At 39.0% G+C, this 22,950-nt stretch overlaps 1 protein-coding gene across 1 annotated transcript; it reads left to right on the top strand.

Annotated features, from left to right (window-relative positions):
- Nucleotides 1-5,651: 5,651 nt before the first annotated feature.
- Nucleotides 5,652-22,821, top strand: SPRYD7 (SPRY domain containing 7). The gene is made up of 5 exons (XM_036104618.2): nucleotides 5,652-5,857; nucleotides 6,456-6,572; nucleotides 8,862-9,028; nucleotides 17,052-17,154; nucleotides 20,333-22,821. Exons 1-5 carry the CDS (start codon nucleotides 5,752-5,754, stop codon nucleotides 20,428-20,430), a joined length of 591 nt encoding a protein of 196 aa, XP_035960511.1. The 5' UTR covers nucleotides 5,652-5,751; the 3' UTR covers nucleotides 20,431-22,821.
- Nucleotides 22,822-22,950: the final 129 nt, after the last annotated feature.

Below are 22,950 nucleotides of genomic sequence, written 5' to 3'. Positions count from 1 at the left end.
TTGAAAGTTCTTGGCAAATCACATTTTTTATTCCCTGAGTTCTTATTTATAGAGCACTTGCTATTGGCTTCTTTTTCTTCCTCTTCAATACTAAAAATTGTTCTGCTTTATCCTCTATTATTCTTATTTTTCTGTACCTCTATCAAATTCCTTTATTTTACCCCATCTTCTCTTTCTTTCCTACTACAGATCTCTGTATTTTCCCAGTATCCAACCTGGCTTAACTGTTTTAGCAACTGAAAGTACTAACTATCCTTTTCTTTGGGTCATTTAGAGACACCCTATCTATGAAGGACACACTTACAAAACGTTCAAATGTGTTGCTAACAAAGGGGAGCTGTTGCAGGAGAAAGTTCTCAATGTTATCTTTTGGTCGTTGGATATAGGTAAGATACTTTAGAATTCAGTAAATCCAGACTAAAGAAGTGCAATTTTTTAAATATTTTATTTTATTTTATTTTATTATGTTATGTTAGTCACCATACATCATTAGTTTTTGATGTGGTGATCCACGATTCATTGTTTTCTTATAACACCCAGGGCTCCATGCAGTACGTGCCCTCCTTAATACCCATCACGGGGCTAACCCATCCCCCCATCCCCCTCCCCCTCTAAAACCCTCAGTTTGTTTCTCAGAGTCCATAGTCTCTCATGGTTCATCTCTCCCTCCAATTCCCCCCCCCTTCATTTTTCCCTTCCTTCTCTTAATGTCCTCCATGCTATTCCTTATGTTCCACAAATAAGTGAAACCATATGATAATTGTCTTTCTCTGCTTGACTTATTTCACTTAGCATAATCTCCTCCAGTCCCATCCATGTTGATGTAAAAGTTGGGTATTCATCCTTTCTGATGGCTGAGTAATATTCCACTGTATATATGGACCACATCTTCTTTATCCATTCATCTGTTGAAGGGCATCTCGGCTCTCTCCACAGTTTGGCTATTGCAGATATTGCTGCTATGAACATTGGGGTGCATATGGCCCTTCTTTTCACTACATCTGTGTCTTTGGGGTAAATACCCAGGAGTGCAATTGCTGGGTCATAGGGTAGCTCTATTTTTAATTTTTTGAGGCACCTCCACACTGTTTTCCAAAGTGACTGTACCAACTTGCATTCCCACCAACAGTGTAAGAGGGTTCCCCTTTCTCCACAACCTCTCCAACATTTGTTGTTTCTTGCCTTGTCAATTTTTGCCATTCTAACTGGTGTAAGGTGGTATCTCAATGTGGTTTTGATTTGAATTTCCCTGATGGCTAATGATGATGAACATTTTTTCGTGTGTCTGTTAGCCATTTGTATGTCTTCTTCAGAGAAGTGTCTGTTCATGTCTTCTGCCCATTTTTTGACTTGATTATTTGTTTTTTGGGTGTTGAGTTTGAGAAGTTTTTTATAGATCTTGGATACCAGCCCTTTATCTGTAGTGTTATTTGCAAATATCTTCTCCCATTCTGTGGGTTGCCTCTTTGTTTTGTTGACTGTTTCCTTTGCTATGCTGAAGCTTTTTATCTTGATGAAGTCCCAAAAGTTCGTTTTTGCTTTTGTTTCACTAGCTTTTGGAGAATATTGAAAGAAGTTGCTGTGGCCAATGTCAAAAAGGTTATTGCCTATGTTCTCCTCTAAGATTTTGATGGATTCCTGTCTCACATTGAGGTCTTTCATCCATTTTGAGTTTATCTTTGTGTATGGTGTTAGAGAATGGTCGAGTTTCATTCTTCTGCATGGGGCTGTCCAATTTTCCCAGCACCATTTATTGAAGAGACTGTCTTTTTTCCATTGCATATTTTTTAAAGGAGTGCAATTAATGCCAACCAAATTTAAATGTCAGCTTCTGAGATGAGGGAAGAGATTGTAAACAAAAATTAGGAATTTATTCTTAAATGTAGCACCCTAGGGAAGCAGTTTGTATAGGGGTTAAGAACAAAGACCCTAGAGGGGCACCTGCGTGATGGAGTCAGTTAAGCCTCCAACTCTTCCTTTCAGCTCAGGTAGGGATCTCAGGGTCCTGGGATCAAGCCCTGCATCGGGGCTTCACGCTCAGTGTGGAATTTGTTGGGATTCTCTCCCCTCTCCTTCTGCCCTTCACCCCCAAGTGTTCGCCTTCTCTCTCTCTCTCCCTAAAATAAATAAATAAATCTTAAAAACAAAGACCCTAGAGCCAGACTGCCTGGGTTTGAATACAGCTTCATCACTTGACTGTGTGAATATTGGCACCTTTCTTGCTTGCTTGCTTGCTTTTTAATTTTTTTTTTAATTTAAAAAGAGAAAATATGCAGAAGAAAGCATGAGCAGGAGAAGGAGCAGAGGGAGGGGAGAGAGAGATTCTCAAGCTGACTCCATGCTGAGCGTGGAACCCAATGTGGGGTTTGACCCCAAGACCCTGAGATCATGACTTGAGTGGAAATCAAGAGTCAGCTGCTTAACCAACTGAGCCACCAAGGCGCCCCTTAGGCACCTTTCTTATCTTTTCTTTGCCTCAGCTTCCTCCATTGCACAGTGGAGGATACTTTTACCTCATGGGGTTGTTACAAGGATTAAATTAGTTTATAAAAAGCACTTATTGCCTGGCAATAGTAAGCACCACATAAATGTCAGTTACTATTACTCAAAATTATAATAATGAATAGATCAAGGTCCCAGGAATATTTTAAGTTTTCAGAAGAATGAGTTTTTTAATGTTTCTGATTTTTGAAAGATCACAAATGGGGTCTGGATTACCCCAAGAAAAAAGTTTGGCTTAATAACTGATTAATGAATTTTTTAAAAAGAAACCATTTTGTGTGACCCAGAGAGAAGTGGGTCTCAGAGTCCATAGTCTCTCATGGTTCGTCTCGCAGTTGTGGGTGGCTCAGTCATTAAGTGTCTGCCTTTGGCTCAGGTCATGATCCCAGGGTCCTGGGATATAGCCCCGCATCGGGCTCCCTGCTCCGCGGGAAGCCTGCTTCTCTCTCTCCCACTCCCCCTGCCTGTGTTCCCTCTCCCGCTGTCTCTCCCTCTGTCAAAAAAAAAAAAAAAAAACTTTAAAAAAATAAATAAATAAATAAAAAGAAACCATTTTGTGTGACCCAGTACAGAGTGTAAAGTTCACTAACAGGAGATGTCTGGTTGGCATAAAAACCATTAAAGAAAATCTTGAGCATGATGTTAAACTCAACTTGGAAACACATGCTTTACATTATTGTCCTATCAGTTCTCAAGTTCCTGGCATATGTCGCTGGAGCCGACTTTTTTTTTTCAAGTAGTCATTCTCTCTTACTGCTTTTGACTTAGATAAATGACCTTCTAACTAACTATTGGGAAACTTTTTGTAGGCTTTATTTGTGATTGTTATTTAAAGTGATAGCTGTGAAAGACTGTCAAAATATCTTTAGCACTGTGCTTTTCAAAAAGAAAGGATAATTCCTTTGAAAATAATAATGAAAGGATAATAGAATCCCAGATATAAGAAGAATAAGGTCTGTGAGCTCATGGATGGCATTCATCTGCCAAGACAGGGAAGTCTGTTTTAGGAGCTAACCGGTTTTGCTTGCTTCATACTGCTGAGTACACTGGAGTTGCTACATTGAGGGCAAAGTGCACTGGGCAGTGGCCCAACAGATGACTCTTCTAGTCAGGAAAGAGTATGGCAGTTCTGCTTCTACAGTAATGGAGAATTCACGCCATCTCATAGTCCAACTTTTCACTGAAGATGTGAGTGCCTTGAATGGCCTAAATGTTTGTTATATATTAAATACAGGTACTGCTTTTAATAATATTTCTGAATAAATATTTTACCTTTTAACAACTGCTATTTTATGTTATTGTCTGTACATGAGTTATGGCAGCTGATAGCCAATACGGAGATTAATGAAACATACAAAAATAAAGTGCAAATCTGCATTTTGAATTGAGGGCACTTTTAAAAGAATTTCAGCATTTATTACAAGAGTTAAATCTTCAGAATTTGAGCGGCAGCATGATCTGGTGGAGCTAATATAGGCTTAGGTGTCCTACCTTGTTTATTTCCTAGTCATTTGAGGCTACACCAAGTTATGTAATCCCTCTAACTCTATTTCTTCATCTATAAAATGGGGACAATATCCACCCTAAAACTTTGAAGGATTCAATTAGATACATGTCAAAGAGTGCCCACCTCATGGAATGACAGGAAATTTTGTCTCTCCAACATTCTATTCAATTTCCCCTTCCCTCCCAGTGGAAAGAGAACTGAACACTAATTAAACTCTCCGAATAAAGGTCGAGGTTTTCAGTAAAAGAAAAATGTCTTGTGAAAAATGATTACCAAGAAAGTACTTTATAGGCAATGAGAGTCCACCCTCAGTCACTTCAATAATCATCTTAGTTATTAATTCTATGGTAACTAAATAAAGTACAGAACTTGGAGGTTTTCCCTATTGTAATGAAAACACCATTTGTATAGACAGCAAAGAGACCCAGGACCCTGAAAGAATTCTCTTATTCTGTAGGGGGAAAAATCCTCCATTAAGGATATTTGCACTCAGGTCGCTAAATAGTTATGTATAGGAACCCATTACATATTAAGTGGGCATCTTGCATCCCTTTCCCAGGACCTGAACCCCGGGCAAAGCCTTATTTGGGAATAAAGGTTTGAACCAGGCTAATTCTAGAGGTCATTGAAGACCATCTCGGGGCCCCAAGCTGTATTTAAATAAAATCGACCAGGGACAGAGGATCTAAGTAGGCAAGGAAATGACAGGTGACCACCCCGTGGGCCTCCTACTTGGAAGCAGAAAGGAGCAGGCGGTAGGAACCTAGGGCTTCCCTTGGGGGGCCAGACATCCTCCTCGCTGCCTCCGGAGTTCCCTTCACTCTCCTCGAAACCCCCAGTCCACCGGGAGCGTGAGCTTGGCAGAGGCCGGTCAAGCATTGCCCTCCCGCCCCGGCCCAGTGGTATCCTCCTGAAACAGCCTCCTGCGCGCCCCTAACCGCGCGGCCCCGAGGGCCACGGAATGCTCATCCCTACACCTAAAATGCACCAGGGCCGACTTAGAAGCCCGGGTGCACATTCACGGTGAAATCACTAACAGCCATTACTCCTGGCGCCCGTGCGTCTATTTAGAATTTGAGGAAATTCTTCAGAAACCAGCCACGGTAGGGGGCGGAGGCCCTCGGCGGAGGCAAAGTTCTCCCAGCCCTGGGCACGCGGTGGTGGGGGACATGTGGAAAACCTTGGGGTCCTTTATCAGTTCCCACTCCCCCAGCCTGACTTGCTTCTGTTAATTCATCCCTAAAGGTAAGGTCAAAGCTGGGGGGGAACGGTTTTTAAAACTCAGCATTCAACCACTACTGAGTGCCCGGAGAGCTCGGACTCCTTGCGTGCTGCTCAACGTAAGGACTCAGACGTGACTCCCCCCGCCGCAAAGGCAAAAAGGACCCCGCGCGCTGGGGATTGAGGTCCTCCGCCCGCCCGCCCGTCACGCCCTCTGCCCCCGCCCGTCACGCCCTCTGCCCCCGCTCCGCCTCTAGCCCCGCCCCCTTCTGGGCCCCGCCCCTCCCCGCGCGCGCAGCCTCTGCATCATCCGTCCGGGGCCGGCTACGCCTCTGCCTGCGCTGCGCCCTCCCGGCGTGGGGCGTCGCTGTATCGGTCTGCGCGCTCCACAGACTCTGGCGCTCGGGCGGGGGCGGGAGGCGGAGCGGAGGCGTGGGGGCGGTGCTGTCGCGGTCTAGAGGCGGCGGGCGAGCGGCGGCGGCGGCGGCGGCGGCGACGGTGGAGTCTGTGGTCCTGGCGCGATGGCCGCGTCGGTGTTCTGCTGCCTGCGGTGCTGCAGGGACGGCGGGACGGGACACATCCCTCTGAAGGAGATGCCGGCCGTGCAGCTGGACACGCAGCACATGGGTAAGGGCCCTCCCTTCCCCAGACCCAACGGCCCACGCCGGGTTTGGCGCGGTGGGTCGGGGGCAGTGTGGGGTCGGGAGGACCACACGCGGCCCTGCCCCTCCGGGCGCCGCCCCCCGCTCCTCGCTCTGAGCTGCTGCCCTCGACCCCGTTTCGTCTCGCGGATCTCTTCCAGACGCCGGCCGACTCCACCTCGGCCCTGCTCTGTGTTCAGGGCTACGCAGCCCTGTCTGCTCCTGTCATCGGGAGCTGGTTGTGTGGACCTACCTACCCATGTTCCCCGGAATCTCGGAGCAGCCGCCTCCCGAGGCTCGTCAGCTGTCCCCGGGCGAGGGGAGCGCCTCTGGTGCTCCTCCTACAGAGTTACTACTTAATTGCGTTTCTAAACAAGATTTCTAGCCACAAATGAATATTAGACATAAACATTCTCAGGGAAAAAAATAGTGAACTAAAAATTGTTTTTAATTTATCAGCGTTTCTATATTTCAGAGTAAATATGGCATCGCTATTTTTTTGACAGCGTTAGAAGTGAAACAAATTAACCTTGATTGTTGGATAAGAAAATAAACTTTACACGGTCTCTGCATTTTTTATTTAGGAACAGATGTTGTCATTGTAAAAAATGGAAGAAGAATATGCGGAACAGGAGGTTGTTTAGCCAGTGCCCCTTTACATCAAAACAAAAGCTACTTTGAATTCAAAATCCAGTCCACAGGTTGGTATGATGGTCCTTTACTATTGAAAGTACTAACTGTAAATATTAAGAGCAATTTTCAGTTTATGAAAAAGAGTAAGGAGGCAATAAAAAAGCACCAAACTTATTTGGAAGGACTTTTTTTTCCCTCCTCTTGTGTGATCCTGGTTAAAGTAGTTAATTTAGTTATTGAGTTATTTTAGGTTCAGTTTTGTTATCTATAAAATGGGATTACAGGAACTGTCTTTCCTGTTTCACACTAGTTATAATTAGGAGTGTGTATTACACTGGATCCGTCAGTGTAAGGCACTAGCATTATGAATGGGTGCTAGATGCTCCATTTCATTTGGCCAAGCATTAAAGGTGTAGATTCTTCCTGTTTTATTTTAGGATAAAATCCATCTTATGATCCGGAATTTTTTTCTCATAAATCTTGTTAAAATACCCAGATTTATTGTCTTCTGAAGCAATTAGCAGATTTAGAATTCTAATGTCTATATTTCTCATTTAAAAAAAATTTTATCTTTCAAATATTTTATTTATTTATTTGACAGAGAGAGACACAGCAAGAGAGGGAACACAAGCAAGGGGAGTGGGAGAGGGAGAAGCAGGCTTCCCGCTGAGCAAGGAGCCCGATGCGGGGCTCGATCCCAGGACCCTGGCGTCATGACCTAAGCAGAAGGCAGACCCTTAACGACTGAGCCAGCCAGGCGCCCTCTCATTAAAAAATTTACAGAGTTTTTTGAATCATACAGCAATTCTGTTTGAGTATTAGAATAGCAATTAGTTAACTTGTAGCCATATTGAGTGTGGGGAAATATATTTTTTAAAGCTTTGTTATAAAAAAAACTTCTAATGAAATACAGCATGAATAATATAAGTATAGGTGTAGAATAGGAAAACTAAAGGGTAGTAAATTAATCATACTCGACAAGCTTGAATGATATAAAACATCCTTCTGGGGCTTGTTTTCTAAATTAATTTAAAATACTGATTTTATTAAGTATATGAAATAAATATGAAACTGTCCTGCATTTCATTCTTTTACAAGTTAGCTGCAAAATGTCTCTGGTTACTAAAATCTTCTCAAGTACAACCTACCTTTTCTCAAGAGAAGCAAATATTTTCTTGAGCCTTAAATCCAGTACAAATTTTTATGTGGATTTTTGTAAAGGATGGCATCCTCAGTGACATCTCTAGAATAAATACATTGTTGGAGTTTGTAAATTGATCTCTCAGTGAAAACCTGAGGCAGTTATGCCAAAGTGTATCACACATGCACGGTTCTTTAGGAGTAAAGAGACTCTATAACCCTGTCTAGAACTGTTGTCCCATGAAATTAGTATTACCACCTTCTGTCACTCTTAAATTATCCCACTCTGGAGGATAAATTATATAGTAAGATTATTTAGGAAGCCCAGACATGCAACTTTTTGATAGTTTTGCTCAATTCAGAAAAATTGATTGGCAACATGATCTTCAAACCTTCTTCCATTTATAGATTTTCTCCTAACTGATTTTGATAAAAACTGGGAAGGAAACAGTTTGAAACAAAATCCAGAGCTCTAGGTATTCTGTTTGGCTGGTTAAGAGGAGAGCTGCTTGCTTAAAATCAGCTTAGACCAAAGGTTTTAAACTCACTGATTTAAGGTGCGGGTAAGAACATCATTTTATACTTCATCATTAATTTTCTCCTCTTCGTGGTATTGACCAAGTCTGTGTCATTTGTCACGCATTAGAGATGCAAAAACTAGAGACTAATTTCCCACTTCTCTGAGGTAGTGCTTGACTAGAACCCTAGGCCATTTAAATTAATTGTGTAGCTTTTTCAAAATGTCTTTTAGAGAATAGTGATGATAATAGCTAACATCTTTTAAAAAATACTCCGCTTTACTTAACCAGTTTTGGGGGGAATACTTACACTGTTCCAAGTATTTACTTGGTTACCTTGCTATATCTTTTAATAACCCTTTGAAGTAAGTACTGTTAGAATCCCAAGTTCACAGGTGAGGAAGCAGAGACAGATTAAATACCTTGCCCCAGATGACCTAGTTAAGCCAAAGGTTTAACCTAGACGGTACAGCTTCAGGACCCACTCTTATCTCCTACGTTGTACTCCCATCTGTAGAGAACATAGGGTAGTTTGCAAACTACTTTTAAAAGATTTGTTTTTTAAAAAAATTAATAAAAAAATAGTTTAGTGATAGTACACTACTTCTTTTAAAAACAACTTAACACTCTTAAAAACAACCCCTTCTTTCATATTTGTATTCTTCAGATTTTGGGGGCATTTAAACTATTATTTTTTAGGAATATGGGGTATTGGCGTTGCAACTCAGAAAGTTAACTTGAATCAGATTCCTCTTGGCCGAGATGTGCACAGCCTGGTGATGAGGAATGATGGAGCCCTGTACCACAACAACGAGGAGAAAAATAGGCTGCCAGCAAACAATCTTCCACAGGAGGGAGATGTGGTGGTAAGTTTTCTTGTGGAATTGTTTTCCACTGTAAATTATTAAAGTTGAACTGCTTTTAGTGTATACAGTTTTGCCTGGGAGTTTGTGGTTTGAATTCGGAAGCACTGGGATTGGATCTAATGAGACGGTACATATTCCAGAGAGAGCACTTGGGTAGCTACTGCTGCCTTACCAAACTGCTCTCCTTTCTAGAGCTGTCTGTCCCTGGCCAGGAAAATCTGCATGAGCCCTTATGTCCATTCAGGAGAATTAATGACAGGTTGGCTGCTTATCAACATCTCCTGCTTCTCTCACATCAGAGAGATCTTGGCCCACAATTTTAAAAGTTTGCTGACATTCATATTAGAAAATATTAGGTATTTTTGCAACTAGTGATCTCTTAGAGAAAATTTTGACATTTATTGCAGGCATACCTCGGACATGCTGTGGGTTTGGTTCCAGACCACTGCAATAAAGCAAATATTATAGGAAAGCAAGTCAAATGATGTTTTTGGTTTCCCAGTGAATATATATGTTTACACTACACTGTAGTCTTTTAAGTGTATAATAGCATTATGTTTAAAAAAATGGATGTACCTTAATTTAAAAATACTTTATTGCTAAAAAATGCTAACCATCATCTGAACTTTTAGTGAGTCAAAATCTTTTTGCTGGTGGAGGGTCTTGCCTCAATGTTGATGGCTCCTGACTTGATCAGGGTGGTGGTTGCTGAAGGTTAGGGTGGCCATCACAATTTCTTAAAAGAAGACAACAGTGCATTTTGCTGCAAAGATTGACCCTTCTTTTCATTAACAATTTCTCTATGGCATGTGATGCTGTTTGACAGCATTTTGCCCAAAGTAGAACTTCTTTCAAAGTTAGTTTCAATTCTGTCAAACTCTGCTGCTGCCTCATCAACTAAGTTTATATAGTATTTTAAATCCTTTGTTGTCATTTCAACAATCTTCATAGCATCTTCACCAGGAGTAGATTCCATCTCAAGAAACCACTTTCTTTGCTCATCCACAAGAAGCAACTCTCCATCCGCTTAAGTTTTATCAGGAGATCGCAGCAATTTAGTCACATCTTCAGGCTCCACTTCTAATTCTAGTTCTCTTGCTGTTTCTACCACCTCCACAGTTCATTCCTCTGCTGAAGTCTTGAAACCCTCAAAGTCATTCTTGAGGATTGGAATCAACTTCTTCCAAACTCCTGTTAATGTGGATATTTTGACGAATTCTCATGAATCATGAATGTTCTTTTTTTTTCTTAAGTAGGCTCCATGCCCAACGTGGAGCCCAACATGGGGCTTGAACTCACGACCCTGAGATCAAGACCTAAGCTGAGACCAAGAGTCGGCTGCTTAACCGACCGAGCCACCCAGGCACCCTAAATCATGAATGTTCTTAAGGGCATCTAGAATGGTGAATCCTCTTCAGAAGGTTTTCAGTTTACTTTGCTGAGATCCTTCAGAAGAATCGCTATCTATGGCAGTTATAGCCTTACGAAATGTATTTCTTAAGCAATAAGACTTGAAAGTTGAAATTACTCCTTGATCCATGGGCTACAGAATGGATGCTATGTTAGAAGGCATGAAAACAGCATTAATCTCGTTGTATATCTCCATCAGAGCTTCTGGGTGAACAGATAGATGCATTGTCGGTGAGCAGTGATGTTTTGAAAGGAGTCTTTTTTTTGGAGCAGTAGGTCTCAACTGTGGGCTTAAAATATTCAGTAAACCATGTTATAAACAGATGTGCTGTTATCCAGGCTTTATTGTTCCATTTATAGAGCACACAGAGTAGATTTAACATCATTCTTAAGGGCCCTAGGATTTTTGGAATGGTCGCTGAGCATTGGCTTCAACTTAAAGTCCCCAGCTGCATAGCCCCTAATAAGAGAATCAGCCTGTCCTTTGAAGCCAGGCATTGACTTCTCCTGTCTAGCTCTGAAAATCCTAGATGGCATCTTCTTCCAGTATAAGGCTGTTTCATCTACACTGAAAATCTGTTGTTCAGTGTAGCCACCTTCACTTGGCTAGATCTCCTGGATAACTTGCTGCTTCACCTTGCACTTTTGTTACAGAAATGGCCTCTTTCCTTAAACGTCATGAACCAACTTTTGCTAGCTTCCAGCTTTTCTTCTGCAGCTTCCTCGCCTCTCTCAGTCGTCATAGAATTGAAAAGAGTTAGGGCCTTGTTCTGGATTAGGCTTTGGGTTAAGAGAATATTATGGCTGATTTGATCTTCTAAGCAGACCACCAAAATTTCTCCGTATCAGCAATAAGTCTGTTTTGCTTTCTTATTATTTGTGTGTTCACTGGAGTAACACTTTTAATTTTCTTCAAGAAGTTTTCCTTTGTATTCACAACACAGCTAATTGGTGCAAGAGGCCTAGCTTTTGGCCTGTGGCTTTCTACATGCCTTCCTCACTGAGCTTAATCATTTCTGACTTTTTATTTAAAGTGAGAGACATGTGACTTCCTTTCACGTGAACACTTAGAGGCCATTGTAGGGTTATTAATTGGCCCAATTTCAGTATTCAGTAAGGGAATAAGGAGGCCAGAGGAGAGGGGGGGAGACAGGAACACCTAGTCAGTGGAGCAGTTAAAACCCACACATTTATCGATCAAGTTAATGGTCTTATATGGGCATGGTTTGGCACCCTAAAGTAATCGCAATAGTAACATCAACACAGATCACCTTAACAAATAAAATAATGAAAAAGTTTGAAACATTGCAAGAACTACCAAAATGTGACCCAGAGACTTTTAGTGAGCAAACACTGTTGGAAAAATGGCACCAATAGACTTGCTCAACACATGGTTGCCACAGACCTTCAATTTGTAAAAAATGCAGTATCTGCGAAGTGCAATAAAACAAGGTATGCCTGTATTTAATTTGTTATGAACGTCTCTAAAAGAATTACAGCATTTTATTAGGAGTGTTGGTCCTCATTAAACTTAATCTTATTAAACTTCTTCACTTTGAGAACTCTTCAAAGAACTGGACTCAAAATCCTAAGGTTTGATTGGAGAGAAGTTTTTTTGGAAAGCAGGGGATAAAAAGAGTTACATATATTATTAAGACTTCTCTATTTTTATTCTCAACTAATATATTTAAGTCTTTACCAAAGCCACCATGTTGAAAATATAATCCAAAGATACCTTTCTGCTTTCCCAGTTACTTCTTAAATGGCACTATCCGAGAAACTTATACCCTGGGTTCAGGCTATTAGCTATTGATTGAGAACAGAGTCCTAGGATCTTCTTCAGCAAAGATGCCCTTATACATAGAACCTTGTGTTCCTGGCTCTGGTACTAAGTTGAAAGGAATCTACATAATGAGGGAACGTTTCTAATAATAAGGTGACACAGACAGGGTAAATCCAGGTTATTGAACTGAAGAAAGATACAGTATTTTGATGAAAAGGAGGAGAAATGTGGAAATTCAGATTTTTAACTGTGGTCTGATCTTTCATTTTTCTTAAAGGTTTATTTATTTATTTTAGGGAGAGAGTGGTGGTTTATTTATTTAGAGGGAGGGAGAGGGAGAGAGAGACTCTCAAGCAGACTCCCTGCTGAGCACAGTACCCGATGCAGGGCTCAGTCCATGACCCTGAGATCATGACCTGAGCCAAAAATCAAGAGTTGGACGCTTAACCAGCCAAGCCACCCAGGTGCCCCTGATCTTTCTTTTCTTTTCTGCAATTTAAAAAATATGAAGAACATTCAGTTTTGTTTTGTGTTTTAGAGAGGGAGAGAGAGGAGAGGGACAGGGTGAGAGAATCTTAAGCAGGCTCCACACCCAGCATGGAGTCCGACACAGGGCTCGATGTCACGACCCTGAGATCATGACCTGAGCCAAAATCAAGAGTCGGACGCTTAGGGGCGCCTGGGTGGCTCAGTCGTTAAGCGTCTGCCTTCGGCTCGGGTCATGATCTCAGGGTCCTGGGATCGAGCCCCGCATCGGGCTCCCTGCTCGGCAGGAAGCCTGCTTCTCCCTCTCCCTCTTCCCCTGCTTGTGTTCCCTCTCTCGCTGTCTCTCTCTCTCAAAAAAAAAAAGAAAAAAAAAAAAAAGAGTCGGACGCTTATCCGACTGAGCCACCCAGGCTTCCCTAGTTTTTAAATAGGTAAATTGTTGAAAGAGTTTTAGGCAAAAAAAAAAAAGGAAAAGAAAGTGTTTTAGGAGACAAAAGGCATAAACCATTTTTAAAATCTGCTTTTCCCTGTTCTTTTCGAATAGTTGGTTTTGTATTTGTAGATCATTGCCAGATGTCCATAATATAGAACACACTTACTCAAATGGATATTCTTGAAAGAGAATCTTGAAGTCAAGTCGATGCTATCATCCTGTTTACACTAAGATGAAATTCAAACATAAGCAAGGATAATCAGTAACAAATGTTTTTCTTTGTTGATGTGTTGAACTTCTACTGTGTGTTATTCTTGCCTTCCTATCTCATTCATTGAAATAACTGATCCCACAAATTTGACAGATTTAAGAATGTCATTTTTAGTCTATCAGCTTTATTAAATTAAACTTTAAGTTTTCATATCCATTCTGATAAAAGGAAGACTTTAGAAAAGGTGAAATATATGCAGAATCAAGAAAAGTAAAACATTACCCTACCATATTACCTTTATATTCCTAGTTCAAACATTTGAGAACAAATTTCACCAAATTGCTGACGGTGGCATAGGAAAAGTAGAATGGATTTAAGACAGGAAAAAACATTCTCACATGTGCAGAATTTCAGTTTATATACCATTCCCTGAAGAGAAATGAAGAAAAATAAGCTTTCAACATCTGACCAAATGATTATAGTCATACAGTAATCCTACAGACCCACGGGGCCTCATGTAGCACTGGGAAGGCATACCTGTCTTCTTTTTTCCTTTTACGTATGGTTTTGAGAAGTGGAAATTATAGTCTAAAATTGCATTTTTCAGTTTAATTTCAGAGAAGTTTTATAAACATTCTATGTAATAATAATAATAATAATAATAATAATAATAATAATAATAGCAAACACTTCTCTAGCATTTATTATGGGCCAGGCACTGTTTTAAATGCCTGCCAGGGATTAAATTGTTTAATCCTCATAATGACTCTATAAAATAGTAGTATTATTACCATTTCATAGATTAGGAGAAGTTAAGTAACTTCTTTTGTGGAGGAATCCCGGAGTATAATACAGGCAGCTTAATTACAGAGTCTGTTCACTGAACATGCAAGCAATTATTGCTAAATGCCTTAAACATGTCAGATTTTTTGGTATCATTATGGTCGAATGAAACCTAGTTTCTGGATCATATAAAAGGACAGATTAAGTTAGAAATACTTGAACTAAACTTTGCTAATAGGAGTTGGGGGTTCTTTTAACATCCTTTCTCACTTCTTTTCTTCAGCATTGGGATTTTGCCATGATGCTGCAGGTTTGGCTTTTAATACCTGCTTGCTTGCAGGAGGTTATGCTGCCACCAGGTGGTGAAGGGTGACTGGATTACAGACCACTGCGCTGATCTAGATATCCCGTAAGGTGTTCCTATAAAGAGAGGACACATTGTTTTTGTGTAATTTTGTATTTTAAATGAAAAAAGTCCTCTTCATTACAAAAACTAATCCCAGCCATCAGTTAGCTTCATTACTATATTTAAATACATAAACTGAAATGAAACAGAAACTGTCTCTCTCAATATTTCTTAACTATTAACAAATTATTTTTTAACCCTGGTTTTGCTAAGATTTGAGGAGATTTTTTAAAAAGATTTACTTATTTATTCTAGAGAGAGAGCCAGACTCCCTGCTGAGTGCAGAGCTTGACCCATGAGATCATGACCTGAGCTGAAACCAAGAGGCTTAACTGCCTGAGCCACCCAGGTGCCCCAAGAGAATATTTTATAGCACTTAACACACTGACTCATCTGGGCCTTTGTTGTTTTAAGGAGAAAGTGAAGGAGTTAAGACTAGATCATCTGTAAGATCTTTTTCTACCTCTAAAAGTTTTTTTTTCTTTCTTTTTTTTAGAGATTTTATTTACTTATTTACCAGAGAGAGAGAGAGAGCACAAGAGTATAAGCTGGCGGGTGGGGGGGGGAGGGGCAGGCAGAGGGAGAAGCAGGCTTCCCACTGATCAGGGAACCCAGTGTGGGACTCGATCCCAGGATCCTGGGATCATGACCTGCGCTGAAGGCAGACGCTTAACCAACTGAGCCACCCAGGTGTCCCAATCTACCTCTAAAAGTTTTTTAAGTTGATATAATATATCCACAGTCAGAAATCCCTGGAGTGGTGTTCTTGGTCTGTGATGATTTCGCTGTTCAAAGATCTCTGCTGTCTATTCTTAATTCTTCAAATTAAGAAATGTCTGCCAGCAGTTAGTAACTATTGTATAAAGTTTTAAAGAGAGGTAGTATGGCAGGGCAAGTAGAGTAAGTTTCCTGAAGCCATACTGCATGGATTTAAATCCCAGCTCTGTCACTTCCTAATTCTGTAACCTTATATAAATTATTTAATCTTTTTGTGCCTTAGCTACTTCATCTGTAAAATGGGGATAATAGTAATAATAATAATACCCATCTTGTTGTGAGGACTAAATATGAAGTACTTAGAATAGTGCTTGGTACATTATACAGGCTTTCAAAGTATTTTCCAGCATTTTAATAATAATAACTATTTTAGTTTTGACTTTTGCACCGTCAATAACGTTCAGATAAACAGATTAACCCATTTTTATTCCACTTTTTTTTTTTACTCTTTTGAGCAATTTTTCTGTTTTCAACTTGATACTAGCTACCAATTATATTCCATTGTAAACACTAGCTTTACCTTGATAATACATTTGACATATTTGAAAGCAAGGTAAAGAGATGGAAATGTATTTCTTTTCAGAAATAAGTTCTATAAAGACACTTCACAACTTGAGAACAGTGACGGGTAGTAAGCCCTAATGCCGAAAACCTCATTGTTTTTCCCCTTTAAGATTAAATCCTATAGGGCGCCTGGGTGGCTCAGTTGGTTAAGCAACTGCCTTCGGCTCAGGTCATGATCCTGGAGTCCCGGGATCGAGTCCCGCATCGGGCTCCCTGCTCAGCGGGGAGTCTGCTTCTCCCTCTGACCCTCCTCCCTCTCATGCTCTCTGTCTCTCATTCTCTCTCTCTCAAATAAATAAATAAAATCTTTAAAAAAAAAAAAAAGATTAAATCCTATAGAGAGAGAGCAATATTTTCTGTATGACTTTTAAAGGTCTCTCTGGGAGTGCCTGGGTGGCACAGTCAGTTAAGCATCCGACTCTTGGTTTCAGCTCAGGTCATGATCTCAGGGTCGTGAGATCAAGCCCTGCCTCAAGCCCTGCATTGGACTCTACGCTCATCGGGGAGTCTGCTTCTCTCTCTCTCTCTCTCTCTCTCTCTCTCTCTCTGCCTCTCCTCCTCCCCACCTCCCCCCAGTGCACTCGCTCTCTCTCAAATAAATTAAAAAAAATAAAGGTCTCTCTGTACATGGCAGGCAGTACTTATATCGTCTTAATATTCACAATATAGGGGCACCTGGGTGGCTCAGTCATTAAGCGTCTGCCTTTGGCTCAGGTCATGGTCCCAGGGTCCTGGGATCGAGCCCCGCATCGGGCTCCCTGCTCCGCGGGAAGCCTGCTTCTCCCTCTCCCACTCCCCCTGCTTGTGTTCCCTCTCTTGCTTTGTCTCTCTCTGTCAAATAAATAAAATCCTTTAAAAAAAATATATTCACAATATAAGATTCAGATTATCTGAATATAATGCTAGGCGTCAAACTGTTCTCATTTGTTTTACCTCTAATGTGAACTCTTGGAACTTCACCCGACTTTTCCCCCACGTAATCACCACTATTTTTTTTTTTTTAGCTCAGTTCAAGGAGAACTCCACCAAATTGTAAACCCTTAATGAAAGCTATTGTGACACAATTAAAATTAAGTTTTTTCCATGCTTCCCAGTGGGTGCTTTCTGACTATTTAGGCTTTTTATGGAACATTTATATTTTTACTTTTTAATATTTTCTTTCCTTCCTAGGGCATTACATATGACCATGTAGAATTAAATGTATATTTGAATGGAAAAAATATGCATTGTCCAGCATCAGGTATACGAGGGACAGTGTATCCAGTTGTTTATGGTAAGCTAAAATATTTCTAAATATTATTATTATTATTATATATGTTAACTTTTACTTAACATTTTCATTAACTTTCTAACATTCAAAAATCTGGACAAGTTAATAAGGACCTCTTTTATATGAAACGTACTCAGTAGGGTATCAGAATCCCACTTTGCGGGACTAAGGAAGTTTTTTATTCCCCATGTATTAAAAATTTTTTTCCAAATACAACAGTTAAGGGCGCCTGGGTGGCTCATTCATTAAGCATCTGCTTTCGGCTCAGGTCATGATCCCAGGGTCCTGGGATCGAGCCCTGCATCAGGCTCCCTGCTCGGCGGGAAGCCTGCTTCTCCCTCCCCCACCCCCCCGCTTGTGTTCCCTCTCCCGCTGTGTCTCTCTCTGTCAAATAAATAAATAAAATCTTGGGGCGCCTGGGTGGCTCAGTTGGTTAAGCCACTACCTTCGGCTCAGGTCATGATCCTGGAGTCCCGGGATCGAGTCCCGCATCGGGCTCCCTGCTCAGCAGGGAGTCTGCTTCTCCCCCTGACCCTCCCCCTTCTCATGCTCTCTCTCTCTCTATCTCATTCTCTCTCTCAAATAAATAAACAAAATCTTTAAAATAAATAAATAAATAAATAAATAAAATCTTAAAAGAAAAACAAAAAACAAATACAACGATTATACTTAAATATGCAGTAACATACTCCCTTTTTTAATTATGTAATCTTATATTCTAGAAAGTTCCAAAGAGCTTTGCTGAGTTTACAGAGCTCTTTCTGCCAGTTATTAGGGAGATTTAGGTGACCAGGAAATGTAATTGTAAAGAATATTTTGGAGCCAGGGATGGGAATTTTATATAGACTGAGCATTAGTTACCTTTATAAAGTTACCTAAGTGTTAAAACTCTTCTGAGAGAAATTGTGACTTAGAATAGTTTCATATTGATTGTTTTGCTTTTGATGGTTATGTATATGTATGTACTATGATTTCTGTACAAGTGCGTCCTCCCAAGAATTGGGTGACTGAAGAGATGACTCTATACCATTTAATTTTTATTATAGAAAAATCCAAACATGTATAGACGTAAAGAGAATGGTATAATGATCCCTCATGTACCCATCACCCAGCTTCAAACAGTTATCAGCTTGGAGCCAGTCGGGTTTCATCTGCCCCCTAATGCTAATACTTCTGTTTTTCACCTTCCATCCTTGGATTATTTTGAAGCAAATGCCAGATATTACATCATTTTATTCATAAATATTTCATATGTATCTCTAAAAAATAAGGCATCTTACCAAGTTAAAACAGGTGTATTATTTTTCTACCTATGGTTTTAGTAATCTAAAAATATTTTCTCATTTAATTACTTTTAAGTTCTTAGATTTGAGCCATTATAAGAACTAATTATTAATTTTTATAGTAATTTACTAGAAAGGTAGCAGTTTTAGTGATGATCAGAAAAGTATACAAATAACAAATGTAAGTATTTGATAATATGATAACAACTAAGGCTTATGCTCTACTTTTTAGTTGTTTTCATTAGTCTTTTCTCCCCAAAATTATTTTTCAGTGATTTTACCTTCTTTGTCTTTGCATATAAAAGTGTATTTTTTAAGTTTGATTTTGGTTCGTTTCTTTGCCATATTGGGTAAAGCAATTCCTTTATCTACTTAAATGGAAAGTAGCTTAATACTCTAAATAATTTAGTCTGAGAAATGAAATAAATATCAAATTATACAAATGAGTATAGCAAATACATTTTATTCCAAATTGTTTCTTTGATTTAGCATAATTTTTAATGTAGTAAAGTTATAGATAGTAAGTTATAAAGTATATTTTGTAAATTGACATTGATAAATCAGTTAAATTAAGCCAAGTGTTTTAATGGTCTGATAATATCAGAGATAAAAATTAAACTTAAGGGATGCCTGGCTGGCTTAGTCAGTAGAGCGTCTGACTCTTTATCTAGGGGTGGTGAGTTAGAGCCCTATGTTGGTTGTAGAGATTATTAATACATACATACATACATAAAAATAAAACTTAAATTCCTTTACCTTTTGTCCTCCATCCCATCCCTAATCCTAGATCCATCCAGTCATTCATTTTGTCAGTTCTTACACTCAAACAATGGAGAGAAAAAGCCATATCACACTGAAGAAAAGTGTCATTATAAAGTTATGCCTTCCAGCCTAAGCTCTCAGCATTTGTGGCAGTTCTTTTACATTTCTGCACATTCCAGACCTTCACCGTACTTCTTGAATTCCCTCCTCATTCTCCACAGATGACCTTACCTTCTACTTTATAAAGAAACGGGCTGTCAATAGTGAACTCCACCTTCCCACCCCTGCCCTCCTGAAGCTTTTCTCAATCAAATCCAATCTTGCCTTTCTGTCCCATCTTAGACGAAGATGTATCCTTCATGTTAAAAACAAAACAAAACAAAAAATATGTTTAGTCTAGATTTCAAACTCCCCAACTCTGGGACTTCACTTTGTCAGTTATTTCACTCATATCTCACGTAAGGAACCTCTCTTTTCAATGCCTGTAAATATTCTGAGTCATCCTTATCCCAAAAAACCCTTCCTAAACTCATAGCCCTCACTAGCCCTATGTTTACCCTTCTTTATCTGGCTGCAGTACTAATAGTCTTTGTTTGGATATATGCATTTATTTCTCTTTGATAAATGCTGGTAAAAAGATGTAGAAGCTGAATAAGATCTACAGTCTAGTTAACAGTACTTGATCGATGTCAGTTTTCTGGTTTTGATATCGTACTTTGGTTATGTAAGATGTTACCACTAGGGGAAGCTGTATGAAGAGTACAGAGAACTCTATTTTTGCAACCTTTTCTGAATCTATAATTTTTTCAAATCAATTTTTAAAAAGTAACACATCTTAATGTATAAAATTGAGAAAATACAGGGAAGCAAATAAGGAAAAAATTGAAAGTACTCATTCACACTATCTAATTATTAGTAATATTTTGATGTATATCCTTTCAGTGTTTTTAATTTTATTTTTCATTGTGGTTATTTTTACCCAATAGGATTATGTTTTGTAACCTGGGCAGCAGATGTATTTATTCTTTTTGCCTTTTAATATTATGGTATTATGAAAACAGTCTATTTATTATAATTATGTATTCTTGTGAATTAAGGTGTTAGCTTCTAATTTCTTTTTCTTTTTCTGTCTCTAGTTGATGACAGTGCAATTTTGGATTGCCAGTTCAGTGAATTTTATCATACTCCTCCACCTGGTTTTGAAAAAATATTATTTGAACAGCAGATCTTCTGAATGTATTTGTTTTTGAAACTTGTGTTTCTGCACTTTTAAAAGTGTTTACCATTTAATAAAGCTTTACCTGACCTGTAGATGAAAATATATTCTTAAAAATATGCTTGTTAATGTTGTTTAAGGAACCAGTGTATTCAAGATACCATCTGGAAGTTGTGATTTAAAATACTTTGTTTTGTGAGATGAAATCAGCATTTGGGGCAGTTTATTTAATTCTTATTTAAATAAATATAACTATGGGTTTGATTAACAGTATTACGTGGAAATATGTATATATATATATTTAAAAGGGAATCTTTCTTACATAAAATATTTGTTTTTATAATAGAGATGTAGAGTTGGGTGGGTTTTTCTCATTCTGAAATTTAGACCTCATTAACTATTTTAAGTCTGCAGTCTAATTTGTGTCTGAGTGTTCTTTTTCATATAGATTATACCAAAGTGATAGAAAATATATTATTGGCAACTTCCTTTTTGGTGATTTATTTACTGTAAAATGTACCACTTTTCTTAAACGTTAAATTGCTTACTTTGTATGTCATTGCTTTTAATTTGCTTTGTGAAAGGAGGTAAATGTTTTAGTAACTGTCAGAGCTTTTTTGTTGAAGACCATCATGCTGTGTTACTTCAATACCAGAGTAAGTAGTGGTTGATTGGTGATGTAGTATACACTGGCAGACATTTAGAATAGTATGATGCTTTAAACTTAAATGTAAATGAGATTAATCTTTTAAAAACTTTTATTTAAATGTGAGGTTTTTTGTAAGGAATAATAAAATAATAGTAATTAAGGAGTATTTAGTACTGTATTAAATACATGTTCTTCCTGTTTTGTTAATTATACATTAAATTCACTTCATCCTTGATTATTTCAGAAGTTCAGAGATAAATGAATCCTCTCCATGACCCTGAGCCTCTGCCAAGTCTTCAGTAAAGATCCCTTCAATACCCTACTAACCTGAACTAAGCACTGTACACACTCTGGTACAATCTCCTTTTCTAGTGAGCCAAGGACATGCACCTTTCACTCCTTTGTCAACAAGGAGCAGTATGTTGTACTAGCAAACCATGGGCGTTAGAATCAGAAATCTGAATTGTAATTTTGCCATCTAATCCCATTACCTCCTCAGCTGAGTTCCTTAGCTTCCCTGAGCTCAGGTTCCCCATTTATAAAAGGGATACTCATACTTGATAAGCTTCTGTAATTAGTTAAATAAGGTAATATATGTAAAAAACCTGAATCACCGTAGGCACTTAATAAATGTAGCTTCCTTGTTGACTCTTAAGCAGTGGTTTTCATAGTGTCCTCAGACCAGCAGCCTCAGGAGCTTGTTAGAAATGCATATTCTCAGGCCCCGCCCCAGACCCACTGAATAAGAAACCGATGGGGATAGCACCCAGGAATCGGTGTTTGAACAAGCCTTTCAGGTGATTCTAATACACGCTAAAGTTTGAGAACCACTATTCAGGAGAGAATGATTGCCTACTATAAGTTTTCTAAGGATTTAAGACTATTTTTGACCCATAGGCAAGAGAATCCTGCAGTGTTTATTGTTTATTTGGTAGATGAAAATGTAACAATATGCTTTGAAGACATAAATATACTTGAGTAAATTTATTTATATAAAACCCAAATTGACCTCTGAAGATACAGAATTGAACTGTTATTTATGCGTTTTTGTCTGACTTTCTGAATCTTAATTCATAAAGAACATGCTTACTTTGGAAAGCAAATTGAAGTGACTACTGTTTGCTGTCTTTATGTTATCTACCTCTTAGTTATTTTTTTTTAAGCCAACATTTTTTTAATCATCCTATTCTTTACTTAAGACTATCTTTTCCGCCTCTAGTCATATGGAATAGGCACAGTACTAAAATGATACATGAGTTGTGCCATGTCCACGACAACAGTTTGATGAAGTCTAGATGTATTTTTAATCTGAAGGTATCTAAGGCCTCTTAGGAAAATGACCTCATTAAACCTATAACCTCAGTCTAATCTTAAGGAAGACATCAGACAAATTCCAGTAGAGGGGCATCCTACAAAATACTTGAGCAGTACTCCTCCAAACTGTCAAGGTCATCAAAAAAAAGGAAAGTCCGAGAAACTGTCATACCCAAAAAGAACTGAGCCCAAGGGGACATAAGAAGTAAATGTAATGTGGGATCCAGGAAGAGAGAAAAGGTATTAGGTAAAAACTAAGGAAGTATGAATAAACTATGGATTTTAATAATAAAGTATCAATATTCATTTATTAATTGTAACAAATGTATCCTACTATAAGATGTTAATAATTAGAGAAACTGGGAGAGGGAATATGTGGAACTTCTGTACTACTCAATTTTTCTGTAAATCTAAACTATTCAAAAAAATAAAGTCTTAAAAAATTACATTGATGGGGTGCCTGGCTGGCTCAGAAGAGTAGGCGACTCTTGATCTCAGGGTCGTGAGTTCGAGCTCCATGTTGGGTGTAGAGATTAAATACGTAAACTTAAAAAAAATTACATTGAGTTAGGAGA

Source organism: Halichoerus grypus, chromosome 4 (assembly GCF_964656455.1).
Source record: "Halichoerus grypus chromosome 4, mHalGry1.hap1.1, whole genome shotgun sequence".
Taxonomy (NCBI): Eukaryota; Metazoa; Chordata; class Mammalia; order Carnivora; family Phocidae; genus Halichoerus; species Halichoerus grypus.
This window is presented reverse-complemented; position numbering and strand designations above follow the sequence as displayed.